At 40.3% G+C, this 15,685-nt stretch overlaps 1 protein-coding gene across 1 annotated transcript; it reads left to right on the top strand.

Annotated features, from left to right (window-relative positions):
- Nucleotides 1-5,012: 5,012 nt before the first annotated feature.
- LOC116496056 (arylsulfatase D-like) lies at nt 5,013-15,424 on the top strand. Its single transcript, XM_032198965.1, is given in 10 exon segments — nt 5,013-5,049; nt 6,337-6,498; nt 7,316-7,438; nt 8,915-9,338; nt 10,250-10,384; nt 10,594-10,730; nt 13,125-13,287; nt 13,982-14,109; nt 14,582-14,652; nt 14,654-15,424. Coding segments are annotated over 10 exon segments (1,671 nt in total). The 3' UTR covers nt 14,945-15,424.
- Nucleotides 15,425-15,685: the final 261 nt, after the last annotated feature.

Here is a 15,685-nt window from a genome sequence, read left to right on the forward strand (position 1 = left end):
GTAGGCCCCCTGTAGCTTCTGGAAGGCTGCTATAAGGTCTCCCTGGAGCCTTCAGTTTTCCAGGCTGAACAGCTCCAACTCCCTCAGCCTGTCTTTGTAGGAGAGGTGCTCCAGCACAGATTCAGTGCATTATAGTGTGAGACATTTGTACCTTGTTTTTAAACCACCATAAGCACACACATTCTGTAGAAAGAGGGGTCAGGCTCTCATGGACCTCTGAAGTTGCATGACAAACCATGACAACACCATGCAACCACACAAGTATTAACACTGGCAAAGGAGAGAACCAACAGACCAAGAAGCTACAACAAGGATACAACCAGGAATTACAGAGGCTGAAATTGCTATGCACACACCAACTGCAGTGACTGATTTTGTCTCGGCAGGCTGGCTTGCTTGCCCTCTGCATTAGCCATGGCTGCCCTGCTTCCATCTGTATGGTGATTCTCCACACAACACAGAGCAGTCACTAGCCTCACTGCTTGTAATTTAATGATCTTCCACTCAGTTACCACTAAAGCTCCTTCTATTGGCCTTGGCTGTGAGAGTTTTCACTTTAAAACAGTTACTATTTGGTCAGCATTTGTCACAGGGAGTGAGCAGAGAAGTCTTCACCTTGGGGTAGGTGGAACGAAAAGCTTTGTGCTGCAATTTTAAAGAAGATGAGCACCCTCCGATTACTCTGAAACAAATACAAGCAGTGCTTTTGAAAAACCTCTCTTTACAAAGACCAGAAATCTTGAGAGGAAGAGGAGAGCAAGAGCAAAGCTCATGCAGCAGAGTAGGCATGAAGTGAGTAAAAGCTGAGCTGCTAATGAGGGGGAAAATAAAATTAAAAAGCCTTCGTATTTCCCCCGGGGCCAAATTTTCCCTCCTCCCCTTGCAGGCCACTGGCACCCTTCCCAGCAAGCTGGGGCTGGTGCTCCCTGGGCCTGGCAGGGCCTCTCCGGCACTCCCATAGCCAAAACAACATGTGAGTGGGGTTGGGGGGAACCACGGGGGTGCTCCATAATTAATGGTCTCTGTTTTCCTTCCCTCCTAAACGTTTCACACCCAGTTCCAATTCTGGGAGGATTCAGTGGCGAATGGCAGGTATTCCGCTTCCCTCATCATCTCTGGAGAGTTGCTGGGGCCTTGCAGTGGCATACAGCCAGCACAGTTTGCCTATGAGTTGATTTCATGCGGTGTCCACAGCTCCTCCAGCATCAGGGCTCATCCTTGATTAAAAAACACAGGTCAGTTTCTTGGAGAGTTTGGGTTAGTGGCAATGCGCAACACCAAGTGGTAATACAGTGCTATATAGTGACAGATAGCAAGTAATGATGGTAGCAGTATATAATCTAAACTACAATACAAAAAAAACTCACCAGCTGCAAGTACTGAGCAAATGACTGTGCTTACACCAGCTCCCAGCTGATTGCCCACACCCCGCCCTGAGCATCTGGCTGCCTGGAAGCTGTGTGAGGAGAGGGCAAGGTGGAACAGCATGTCGCACATGGCATGTGGCATGTGTTTCTTCTGGAGTCATAGAGCATGCTGCAGTTAGCATTTTTAATTGCGTTCTAATATATTGTTGAATGTGATTAACCTGTTGTACAGTATGTCTTTATAGAAAAGAGAAAACAAGCATTTATTCTCAGCTAACAGCTAAACAGCAGCATACCTCTACACATTATTTGGAAAAGTTTGTCCTAATACTTATAATTCATTTCTGTTGTATTTAAATAAGTGGCAAAGGGTGTTCTGTTGTTGTTTGGTTGGGTTTTTATTTATGTACTTATTTCTCACTTAAATGAGAAAATTATTTATTTCAGTATCCAAAGTAGAAAAACAAAACACAGAAACAAAACCAATTGTTTTGCTGTGTCTGATGACTGACATTTTGTGTAACTGACATTTTACAGCTGTACATCTCCTAGCATCTTTAAGAAGGAGTTGATTCTTTAAACTCTGATGGATTCCCAGAGTGCATGGTTGTGTGGCCAGTCTTCTGGGAATGAGGGAGATGAGATATGAGAGACACGACTGGCTTTGCTATATTAGCATTTTGGTCATGGGCAGATCTTTTTTAAATGAAGGTGTGTCTTTTTTCTTGTCCATAATACTAAAAGAAGGATAGACAAATAAGGATACAATCTGGAAATGTATTCAACATGTTAAATATTCAGAGGATGCGCAGAAACTGCCAGGAGTCAAGCTTCAAGGGGTGAGGAAGGAGCTGATTTTCTTGCAATTTCAAGCATGCAGCTTGCTTGCTGTAAAGCAAAGCTGAAGAAAACAGCTCTGCATGACAAGCTGCCTAGAAAAAGTTGTATAAACCTATCTGGAGTTGTTACAAATCCATTTGAGTTAGGTCCACCTGATTCAGCCACATAATAAACAAAGCAAAAGCTTCTTTTATTAAATCTCTTAAAGTGACTGTTTAGCTGCAGGCTTTGTAGCATTGCTGGCAGGTTGAACAAATTGTATCAATTAAGCCTTCACTACTGGTTGATAAATTTGGAGAGAGAAGTGATGGGGCAGTCATGTGTAATATCACTTTCAGAAGACAGTAATTTCTAGATAAGGCTTACAGACAATTAAAAAATGTTTAACTGAGTGAGGTATGTCCACACAGATGTGGGCTGGCCTGTTCCTGGAGCTCATGGCTCATTTTGCAGAAATGTTTAGTGTGATTTACTACAGTCCCATGACATTTTATGTGGAGGTACTAGGCTGAATAACTGATGGTGCGTACTTCTGGCTGTAAATGGAGAAATAAAGTTTTTAGTTAACACTGCCATGTGAGAACTTTTCAGCTGAAATTTAGTAGTAATACCACTGATTACGTTCAAGCCAATAGCAAGTATTCTTACAGTTTGTCAGCTCTATTCGAGCTTTGGGAATCTGCCTTTACTTCCAGTCATTCTAGTGATTCTTTGCCTGGGAGACCTACTGAGAATACCCTAGTACCATCAGAGTTTCCTTTGGCCATGCAAAGACTAAGGAAGCCATATAATTATTATTTCAAGATCAGCAAATACCCAGCACTTCACGCCATGAGAAAACAAAATGCTAAGATGCCACTGCAAACATAATTGAAAGTGGATTTCATCATTTGCTTTCTTTTTCTTTTTTTATGTAACAGACAGAGATGGGAAGCACTACTCTTGTCCTCAGCATGGAAGGAAGAATACCAGAGTGACAGCAATTGGCTGCTAGAGGCTGCTTATTTACAGGGTTCTTTAGAGACCCTCCCCCTGCACCTCGAACTGAACTTATTAGTACTCTGGAAGGATTCATTACACCAGTACAGTGCTCTGTAACTCTTACAGAATGGTGCATTGGCAAATAGGATATTTTCCTTTGCTTAAAATAATTAATCCAAGTATGGAGATTGAAAATACCAATGCTGTTTCTAAAGCAACATTTCATCACAGTTCTGTAAATCACTGTTTTAAAAGAGTAGTAGATTGTACAAAACACATCTAGAACTTTGCTCCTGAATGACTGAATTCCTGTAGTAACCAGCTGGTTACTTATTTACGGCTAGGAGTGCTCAGTCTTATCTGTTTACAGAAAATCCTGTGTGTTGTGTTTACCTGTTAGAGGTGATGGTTTCTTGTTTATTCAAAAACACTCAGTGAATCTTAGACAAAAAGACAATTTTGTCTTTTTACAAGAGAGACTGAACTGCCCTGTGTCCATCAAAATTAGCATGTATTGCAAATACAGTGTGCAAGTTAAAAATCAGTCCAGGACTAGGTCTTAATATTGTTGATCTAGCAGTACTTATTTGGAGGGTTATGTAGCTTCAAATATTCTAGGCATATTTATATAAGTCTGTTATGCATATGTAAAAATGTAAATTCTCTTTTTGCCAGATATTAGATATAATTGTCTGGTATGGGGGTGCTGGCATCTTGGAATGCCAGTAGAAAAGCTACTGCAGCTTCTCTGACCCAAGTGACCTAGGTGGTAGAGATGGAAGAAGTGAAATCAGTAAAATTCTACCCTTCTGCTTCCCAGTGAAAGTAAGGCTGGAAAATGGAGTTTCCCACTGTTTTGTTTATCATATTGCAGATATGCTGCCAGAGGAACTCCCAGCACTGCCCCAGTCTTACAAATCCCATATGTTAAAAGTTCCTTTGCTGCATTTCAGGAGATGCCTACTATTGGCACTGTCTTCATGTTTACTCTGGAACACATTTGGCTTGTCTACAGCTATGGACTCTAAACCCAACCTAGTTTTGTTTCTGGCTGATGATCTCAGAGATGTAGGATGTTATGGGAACAATACCATGAGGTAAAAAAAAAAAAAAAAAAAAAAAAAAAAAAAAAACTATCAATATAATATATAGCATAGAATATCTTCACAGAATCACAGAATTTCTAGGTTGGAAGAGACCTCAAGATCATCGAGTCCAACCTCTGACCTAACACTAACAGTCCCCACTAAACCATATCCCTAAGCTCTACACCTAAACGTCTTTTAAAGACTTCCAGGGATGGTGACTCCACCACTTCCCTGGGCAGCCTGTTCCAATGTCTAACAACCCTTGGGTAATTAAACCTAATGATAAAATAAGAAAAATTCTTAAGGCACTGGTAATTCAGGAATTTGTGCACTTAAGTCCTTGTTGTATGCACACACATTTGAGGCCTAAGTAAACAATGTATAGTGAAAGAAAAAATCATATTTTCATTTTGTTCTTTTTTAAGTTCTTTCTGAGAATTTCTCCCCCACTCCTCAATGTGCTAACTCTCCCACCACCTGTTTTGGTAATAAGGTTTTCTGTCATTCTCATTCATTAATTTCTTTCATTTTTTTTCATAGTTCAGCCTTCCTGTGTCCACCCAGTGATTTTCCAGAATCCCTTGTCCACTTACTTGCTGTCTCTTCCGATACACCCTAGTCTAGACTCATGTGGTCTGACACAAATGAGTCGTTGCATGGTTAAGTTCCTTCAAAACTGGTGGTTCCATTCCTTCAAATCTTAAAGGCAAAGCAGAAGTGAATGGGCATTGGGAGCATGTCTTACAAGCCTCAGCTCGTGCCATCTGAATGGCGTACAGCCATTTTGCTGGCAGGCTCTGCACTCATCTCCCTCAGATGATGGTGGTGGGGTTGTGCAGAGGAGTAGGCTTATGGAAGTCCATTATCCTTTTCTGCTGGTTGTGAAAATAGTCAGGAGACCTTTTTGTTGGTGTTGTAGTCCAGTTATCTGGGAGATCTAGGCTACCATACAAATGTAAGCACATCAAGTTACATGTGAAATGCTAGAATATAAAATATTAAAATATTTGTTAAATGTAAAGTTACATGCAAAGATACGCCAGTGTGTTATGAAATAAGTACAGTGTTTAAAAGCACGGAACAGAAAATCTTGGTTCCAATAACTCTAGACACTTGTCGTGGTTTAACCCGACCGGCAGCTAAACACCACGCAGCCGTTCGCTCACCCTCCCCCCTCCCTCTCTGGGACGGGGGAGAGAAATGGAAAGTGAAGCCCGTGAGTTGAGATAAAGACAGTTTAATAAGACAGGAAAAAAAAATAACAAAATAATAATAACAATAATAATAATGATGATACAATGGTGATAATACGAAAGTAATAATAGTATGTACAAACAAGTGATGCACAATGCAATTGCTCACCACCCGCTGACCGATGCCCAGCCTAACCCCGAGCAGTACGGCCCCCTCCCCCCGGCTAGCCACCCCTATATATTGTTTAGCATGACGTCAGATGGTATGGAATACCCCTTTGGCTAGTTTGGGTCACCTGTCCTGGGTCTGTCCCCTCCCAGCTCTTACTGCACCCCCCAGCCTGCCCGTTGGCAGGACAGAGCAAAGGCTGAGATGTCCTTGGCTTAGTATAAGCACTGCTCTGCAACAATTAAAGCATCGGGGTGTTATCAGCACTCTTCTCATTCTAAGCCAAAACACAGCATTCCACCAGCTACTAGGAAGAAAATTAATTCTGTGCTAACTGAAACCAGGACAACACTCTGGGAGACTCTCTGGCTTAGTGAATTCTAAAATTCAGGGTCGAAATGGGCTGACAAAAGCAACTTGCAGGAAGTATTTGAATAAAAAATATAACCCTCCTTAGATAAATCTTTCAAGTTGTATTTTCAAACTAAACATTACCACCAAAGCCCGGATTTCTTTTCAGTGTTGTCAAATGTGCTCTATGGCTATGTCCCAAGAATGTATTCTCCAGTGGCTACAACCTAATTCACCCACTGTACCAAGATTTTTTTACCATACTAGTCCTGCAGTTTACAAAAAAATAACTTTCTGAGGAAATGCCGAAAAGCTCCAGTTCTTCTTGGAAATGTATTAAAATAAAGTTTGGGTTACTTTGCTTCTATTGAAATTGAAACTCTCTTTTAGGACCCCAGACATTGACTGCCTGGCAAGAGGAGTGAAGCTTACTCAGCACATTGCCGCAGCTCAGTTTTTCACTCCCAGCAGAGCAGCGTTTCTCATTGGCAGATACCCCATCAGATCAGGTTGGGCCCATCTTGAATTGCAAATTTCTCAGTGCTGAGATACTACAATAACCAATAAGAAGGAACAGAAGAGAATTCAACTATTTCCTCACCCTGAGTTGGAAAGTACATTGCCAGTGGCTATAACTTTATATATGTGACTTCTGAATGGGAACACTACCTCACCAGCTGAGACACCTTTAGCCTTACTTTGTAGGATTCAGGAACACTATATGATAAAAATAGATATGTATGGAGAAATGCTGACAATAATATGTCATTTCTTTACTACAACACAACCTGGGGCAAACTGTTGGAATTTGTCTTGGAGTGTTGGATCCATTCCTCACCTACCTGAGGCACCTTTTGGAGGACTTTATAGATATCTTTCTTTCACTAGAAAACATACGGCAAAATTATATTCTTAGTTTAGGAGACCTACATGCAAAATCTGTATGTTGGGTAAACTGTATATCACTTAACATTGCACAGCATCCCCAAGACAGGGAAATGCAACTGTTACCTCTCATTTTAGACTAAAAGCAAAGAGACTAAATTAGCAGTTACTCAGAAAGGCAGAAAATAAAACCTACTGTATAACGTCACTATTGATTAATTCTTAACTTGATGGTAAATCTGGTGCCAAGCAGTATTTGTTTTGACGGATAACTCTTGACTATCTGAAGCACTTAGGCACGCTATTGATAACATGATGTGACTGCCTTCAATATACGCTTGGCAGAGTGAGGCACCCTGCTATCCTCAGGTTAAGTACCAGATTTGGGGCTGAGAGGAGCAGCCCAGCAAGCAGAGTGACTGACCTAGCTATTTCCATCAGGGATGGCTTCCAGCAATCGGTACCGAGCGCTGCAGTGGAATGCTGGATCAGGAGGGCCCCCTGAAAATGAAACAACTTTTTCCAAGCTTCTACAGCAACAAGGCTATACCACTGGGCTGGTAGGTACGTGAAAAAGTTTTAGCATGAGTCTGAAAAATGACCTGGTTACATGAAGGGAATTTAGGGATTGTAATTGCCCCAAATTGTCCGTGAATACTCTCCAAAAGATTGAGGAGAGAAAACAACAACTTGTATTTGCAAAATTTAAAATACTGTGGTGTAAAGAGTTTTAAGAAAATATGAATGCCTGTATAGGGTATGGGAGACAGGAAGGATTAAAACCCAACTCATGATTATAATGGGTGAGAATTTATTTCACTTGGCCTAAGACTTTTCAATGATTGGTCCACTGAAAGAGTTTTGTTAACATCAAGATTGTTCCAGATAAAACAGTCTTTAAGTGTTTCACCTGCCTTTAGGAGTCAAGAGGCAAATAAACCAAAGAGGATAGGGAAAGAAAGAAATAAAGCTTGTACGCACAGAGCAGGTGATGTCTCACAGGTGAGGTTGTGAGGTCCCAAAGAGTCATGGTACTGTAGCAGTTCCCTCAGATAAAGCCAAGATACAAAGATGTCAGAGAAACACTACCCTGGAGGACTTTCCTATCTGTGACTTTGGTAAGACTTCAGCAGTTTCAAGTTTCATCTACTTTTGCCAAATACTCAAAAATGGACTAGCTAAGTGTCTCTTTTCACTTCTATTCTGCTTTTACTACTGCTCACGTGATATACACTTCTGCAATGATTGCCTTAGCATGAATTAATAGGTAGGGTAAGCATTGTGTCCCTTAAAGTGATGGGCTTCAGCTGTGCCAAATGCAGTCATCTCCAAGTTCTGGAAATAAATACAGCTGTATGGAATCACAAACTAATGAAGTGAAGTCTTCCTGGCTGAGTCTATAAATTACTTGGCAATCGTGTAACCCAGCAAACATTAGGGTGCTTTGATCCAGCAGTTTTCTAAGCAGAAAATAGTTTTTGTCTGCTTGATCTGTTAGGGAGACTGGGCAGGGATGGAGTGAATGGTTGGAATATAGCTTTTTCTCCTTTTCATGTTGAGTAGGGATAATGCCTGGGAAATCATCTTCCTGAGTCTGGTGATCAAAATGTTTGGTAATGTAGGCAAAAGGCTTACTGGATCTTCTAGTAAATTTGTAACATTATATTAAAATGAAGTTGCAAGTGAAGCATTTGAAAGTTGGGAAGTGAATGTAATAAAGCAGATGGTGATTTAGAGTACTGTAATTCCCTGATCTTCATTAAAAGGTGATTAAAATCCCATCCCTATGTGACCCTCATCACTTCAGTAGCTGACCACCCTGCAGATTTCTCTGTTTCTTGCATGGGGATTGCATATCATGATACAACATTCACCTGATCAAGCACTGGTTTCTCCCTGCATCCTTATGTACCTCAGTACTACATTGAAAGAGGGAGTGATTCACCTAATCCCCAGGCAGATATTTACAATGCTACCTTGGGCTCCTTTTGAGTTGTCCACCTTTATGTTCTAATTTCTGTCATGCTTCAAAACTTTCAGGAAAGTGGTATCAAGGTGTAAACTGTAAATCCTTCAATGATCATTGTCACCACCCTCTAAATCATGGGTTTGATTACTGTTATGGCATGCCTTTCACACTTCTGAACAATAGTCAAGAAAACAAACCTCCAGAGCTGGGTGTAGCCCTTCAAGCTAAACTTTGGCTTTACAGTCAGATAATTATCATTGCTGTGATCGCTCTTACCACTGGAAAACTGACTGGTTTGATTTCCATCTGCTGGAAGATAATTGCCTGTTTTACTTTGGTGGACTGCCTTTTCTTTATTTCATGGTACTCCAGTTATGGCTTAGTGCAGCACTGGAATTGTATCCTGATGAGAAATCATGATGTCACTGAGCAGCTGATGAGATTAGAGAGGACCACTTCCCTCATGCTGAAAGAGGCAGTGTCATTTATCAAAAGGTAAATGATTGTGGTTTTCTTTAAAAGTGGGAGGATACTCTGGGCTCTTGGAATAGTATTTTTTTTCCACAATACCTATAGCTGTATCTTGATAACTTTGAAACTCACATCCAAGTTCCCTATTAAAAAAACCAAAGGACTTAAATTTTAATTGCAACTGCCCACTTTTGAAGTGACAGCAAATGAGATGGCTTTTCACCAAATCATACATGACCATCTCACTATAAACTCTAATCTGTACATAGTTAATTCACTCCAAGATTAACCAGCTAATTTTTACATTTCACTCTACAAGCCTCATTTTTGCTTTTTCTCATAATCCTTATAAAACACACAGATAAAAGGTGTATGATGCACAAAATCTTGTGAAAATCTCAAAACACTTGAATTCCATTTTCATGCCATTCAAACACTTGAAAAGGGAACTGAGTAAGATCATTCATTTACTAGCTTCAAGTTACTCTTTGGCCTGCACAGCTGATGATAAACAATTCAGTGTGCCAAATATCTTTCTGGAAAACAAAGAGAATAACTATTCTTTTCTTAAAATCTGTGAAAACAAATGTACTGACAAGTATAAAAGGCCATCTTAGAAAAGCCATATAAATCTTAAAGTAAACATAAGACTGTATCCATTTGCATTTAATTAAAGAGGCATCAGTCAGTCAACTGATTCATTTAAGCACTGTGTAAATGCTATGCCTGTTTACACATTGGAATTTGAAAATAATCTGGCTGGAAATGATCCTTCTTGCCTACATTTAATGCAACAATAATTAACTATGATCAATGAGGTGCGTTATGTGTGGGCACAGTATAGACCCATTATGTCTATGCATAGATGAATATGAAAACTCAAGATATTACAAATGTATATAAAAAATGATTATCATTTTTTGTTGTTTTTTAAGAAACAGGTATGGACCATTCCTTCTCTTTGTTTCCTTTCTACATGTTCACACCCCTCTCTTCACCACAGCAAAATTTATTGGGAAAAACCATCACGGTTTATATGGAGACAATGTAGAAGAAATGGACTTGATGGTGGTTAAGTATTCTTGATGAAGGGTGTGTTTCAGATACATATGCCTGTGTATTTTAAAGCAGGAGAACTAATAAAACCAAAATATCCACAGAAATTTAAGCTGTTAAAGACTTCTCATAGTGCATTGCAAAAGATTATTATTGAAACATTATAAATGTGGGGTGATTTTTCTAATTGCTTAATAGGAAACTTTCTGTCTCCTTAAATTTAAGGCAAAATTCTGGATTCACTTGACAAGGAAGGTTTGGAAAATCATACGTTCACATACTTTGCCTCTGATCATGGAGGACACTTGGAAGCTCAGGCTGGCTCTGCCCAGCTAGGTGGCTGGAATGGTATTTATAAAGGTAGAAAATTCATTATGGCCTTACATCTAGGCCAGAAACAGAAACAATGAATTTGCCTGTCTGCAGCTGTCAAGGCTGGAGTGAGTTATGTTGTTTTCCAGCTTGAAATACAGGTGACATTCAGAGGTAATTTAATCTTAAAATTACCTTTTTTTTTTTTTCAGTAAAGTGCAAGTGTTATTACACATCTCCTTGACAAAGGGATTGTATAGTTTGATACCTGTAAACTATTCAGTGTTCTCAGATGAAAGTCACTGAAAAAAATGTGATAGTTCCCTTCATCTCTCCCCTTGCCACCTCCAATAGGATTGTTCCTGATTTGCTTGTTTTTTCTCATTATCTTCAAGAAATCATTGCTACTCACCTAATTGTTATGAAATAGGGTAAGGACACATTGTGCTATGACTTGCAGCAACCGTGTAGTGCCTGTATGCTTTTATACTCTATGCAAAATCAGTGATTAGCATAAGATCTGAATGACTTTGGTGGTCTACAAAGACCTCATTCTCTACCTCCTACTCTGTGCTGTGAATTATGCTTCAATCTGCTCAGTGGTGTAGTAGCTTTTTCAAGCAAAAAGGATATGTATTCATTACGTATTCTCCCACTTACCCCAGTAGTCCTGTGTCATCATGCAGATGACACCAAGTTAGGTGCGTGTGTCGATCTGCTCAAGGGTAGGAAGGCTCTGCAGGAAGATCTGGATAGGCTGGACTGATGGGCTGAGGCCAACCGTGTGAAGTTCAACAAGGCCAAGTGCCGGGTCCTGCACCTGGGGAACAACAACAGAGCTACAGGCTGGGAGATGAGTGGTTGGAAAGCTGCCTGGAGGAAAAGGACCTGGGAGTATTGGTGGATAGTCAGCTGAATATGAGCCAGCAGTGTGCTCAGATGGCCAAGAAGGCCAACAGCATCCTGGCTTGTATAAGAAGCAGTGTGCCCAGCAGGTCTAGGGAAGGGATTGTCCCCCTGTCCTTAGCTCTGGTGAGGCCGCACCTCGAGTACTGTGTTCAGTTTTGGGCCCCTGGCTACAAGAAGGACATGGAGGTGATCAAGCAAGTCCAGAGAATGGCAATGAAGCTGGTGAGGGGTCTGAAGAACAAGTCTTACAGGGAGCAGCTGAGGGAGCTGGGATTGTTCAGCCTGGAGAAAAGGAGGCTCAGGGGCGACCTTATCACACTCTACAGGTACCTTAAAGGAGGCTGTAGCGAGGTGGGGTTGGTCTATTCTCCCATGCGCCTGTTGACAAGATGAGGGGGAATGGGCTGAAGTTGAGCCAGGGGTGTTTTCGGTTGGATATTAGGAAAAAATTCTTTACTGAAAGGGTTGTTAGGCATTGGAATGGGCTGCCCAGGGAAGTGGTGGAGTCACCATGCCTGGAGGTCTTTAAAAGACTTTTAGATATAGTGCTTAGTGATATGGTTTAGTGGAGGACTGGTTAGTGTTAGGTCAGGAGTTGGACTAGGTGACCTTGAAGGTCTCTTCCAACCGAGATGATTCTGTGATTCTGTGATCATACCACTTCATCCTGTGTCCTGTCATGAATAGGTGAGAGAGTGCAGTGGAGGAGGTTTAGGCTCTGTTACCAGCAATGAATCATCTACTACTTATCCAAACTTCTGATATGTTTATTTTCCCAAAACAGATTGCTTCCAATTCAAAACCTTCTTAAGCCTCTCCACAGGACACAGTCAAGGTCAAAGACATGAAATTTTGGCTGCCATGTGGTGGATGCTTTGCTGCTGAGCAATGGAGCTGTTGGCTCTTACCAAGGAGAAGGGCTTTCAACTAGTACACTGATCTTCTATCTCACTCCGTATTTCCTGCCTTTGCTTGATAAATTATTTCTTTTTATGCATAATAAGACTGATTCATAAGCCTGAAGGGATCTAGCAATGGCAGTGTTTTTGCCATATTGAACATCTTAATTAAAACAGATTTCTGCCTTCAGAGTTAGTTAAATATTGTCTTAATATATATAGAGCATCAAGATGCTTATGCTGGTAGCAAGTTGGAGAAGGATGTTTTCCTTCCATTTTAAGTAATGTGTATATGACTTGATTTCTCAGGTTCATATCTTTTGCTTCTAGGTTGTTCAGAGATGTTGCATTAAGCATTGGGAGAGTTAGGTCCAAATCTCAATTTCAAAAATGCAAAATGTGTATAAAGCATATGGAAATGTAAGTGTTAAGGACACAGATTTTGAAAGGAATTCATGGCTACAAAAATAAGATTTTTTTTTTTTTACAGCTATTTATTAAAGTGGGATATTAAGTCTTGTGTAATTTTAAACAGAATATCAAATACTTCTTCAGTCTTGTGAGTACTTCCTCTGTGAGTTCTTCCTCATGAGTTTCCCTCTGAACTGCCATATGTTGATTAATTTTACTGCAGGTAGAAAAGGCATGGGAGGCTGGGAAGGAGGGATTCATGTGCCAGGAGTATTCAGATGGCCAGGAGTGTTACCTGCAGGCACAGTTATCGATGAACCTACAAGTCTGATGGATATTTATCCCACGGTTGTTCATCTAGCTGGAGGAATATTGCCACAGGACAGGTGGGGAGATGTTTTCAACAAAAGAAATTGATAGGAGACCTAACTACTAAATAATTACAGTGTTGTTGTTTTTTGTATCATCCTTGGAGATCCCACAAATATTCCATTATTCTCAAGTCTAGTCTAAGATTTTAAACTAGAGAACAAATCCCCCCAGATATGCCCACAGGTATGTATGTCACCAGAGGAGTTGCTACTGCAAAAGACCAGGTGCTTCTTTCAAAAACAGGTTCGGCATCTCTCATGAAAGAATTGGTGGCTGAGGTTCTTCTGGTACTGACTGACCTCAGTTATGGACACAAATTCCACTTTAGATTCCTCCTAAAATGATTAAACACGTTCTTGTCCAACAGATTTCTAAAAGCTCCTTTGAAATGTGCTATATATAAACAATTATGAGATCAGTATTGATTTTCTGAATAAAGGGTATTTTTCCAGTAGACCAAACTCTAAATGGAGTTCAAATATTGCTGGCATGAGTTGACCCAGCTATTTTTAAACTAAATAAATTAATTAACTAAAATCTAGGTATTTAAAATACTAATTGACAATCTTCTGGCTGCTCTAAATCTATGAACAAATTATTTTTATGCTGTCTCTAGCACTAGTGTAGCTAATGCAAAATCAGTAATAAGTATACAGTTCACTCTGTCAGGTTTGTCCCCACTTAAGTACATTTCTTTCATTACATTAGGGTGATTGATGGACGAAACTTGATGCTTTTACTGCAAGGAAGAACTCAAAGTTCAGAGCATGAGTTCCTGTTTCACTGTTGTGGGTCCTACCTGCATGCAGTGCGGTGGCACCAAAAGGACGGTAAGTGTAAATGTTTGCTCCATGTTAACTGCAGAATATGAGGTTTCTCCTCCTGTTGGCTGTTTTGCGAATTGACAGGTTTATTATATGATAGGTGTATCTGTACTGATATCTGAGATTCTTGAAATTGTTATGCATGATATATCAGTAATTCTAGGTAGCTGGAGGTGTCTTACAGCAAAGAGAGATTTGTAATAAAGGAAATGTATTATAGAAAGTGGGGTAGGAATACAGGCTGTCTACTACTGCATTGGAAGATGGATGTTGTTGTCTTCATATTTGTAGTGTTTTCCATCTTCAAAGTCAGTACTCAGTGCAGAGGATCTGATCTGTGATGATGGGAGAGCCAGGGCGTATGAGAAGAGGTATCTGTAGTAAATAGTCATATTCCTTGAATACACTTTAACTTGAAGACACTTTCCATTTTTCTCCATTGTCTTATAGTCATGCCATAAGATTTCTTTCCTGCCTGGTGAAGCCGTCTGGAAGGCTCATTATGTGACCCCAGTCTTTCATCCACTTGGGGCTGGGACTTACTATGGAAAAGGAAATTTGCCTGTGTTTTGGGGAAGGCATGACCCATCATGAGCCTCCGTTGCTGTTTGACCTCTCACAAGACCCTTCTGAAGCCAAACCTCTGTCAGCTGACACTGAGCCCCTCTTTGACACTGTGGTAGAGCGGATTGGGAGAGCCATAGAAGAGCACTGCAGGACACTGACTCCAGTACCAGAGCAGCTCTCCCTGTACAACGTCATCTGGAAGCTGTGGCTGCAGCCCTGCTGTGGGACATTCCCTTTCTGTTGGTGTGATAAGGAAGGTGACAGCACACAAAATTTGTGAGATGAATGTCAGGTAACATGTCCTGAGGCACTAAGTCCTCTGCTGAACAAGCTTTCAGAAAATAATCAGGACTTTCCACTGTCTGGTAAGCAAAGTGGATGAAATAAAGAAAAGTAATGTTGAGTAGAGATTTTTTCCTTTATTCCTCACCAGTAGTCAGAAGTCTAAGTCCTGTCTTTTGTGGTAAAGGGCTTGAATGGATGGATACTGTGGTAGTTTTTTTTTTTTGTTTGTTTGTTTGTTGTTTGTTTGTGGGTTTTGTTTGTTTTTGCTTTCAGATTTACATGTAAGAGACAACTGTCCTAATAGGCCTAAACTCTATCAGATTTATGCCTGCTCAAAGAAGACAACTGGAGAACTCTGCAGAGAGCCTAGTGTATAGTGTTGAGCAGGCATACAGTAAGAAATATTGGACTTACCTAGAACACTACGTGTTTGCAGTCATGCCCTGTGGTCTATAAATCATAGTTATCCAACACAGCAGTTTGAGTCATTATTGCTTCCTGTATTCTTCTGTTATCTTTCCAAGAATATTGTTGAGACTCTGAACAATTGTAAGTTTGTGAAGGATACTCCTCAAGCTGTAAATAACTTTTTGAGTAGAAGAATAGAATAGAAATTGAATAGAACTAGAACTTTGAATAGCACTTTTTTTTAAGCTGTAAATAACTTTTTGAATAGATTTGCAGCTTTAGTTGAGTGACAATAACACATATCACAGATAGTAGAAAGTTCCAAACA

Source organism: Aythya fuligula, chromosome 1 (assembly GCF_009819795.1).
Source record: "Aythya fuligula isolate bAytFul2 chromosome 1, bAytFul2.pri, whole genome shotgun sequence".
NCBI classification, from domain to species: Eukaryota; Metazoa; Chordata; class Aves; order Anseriformes; family Anatidae; genus Aythya; species Aythya fuligula.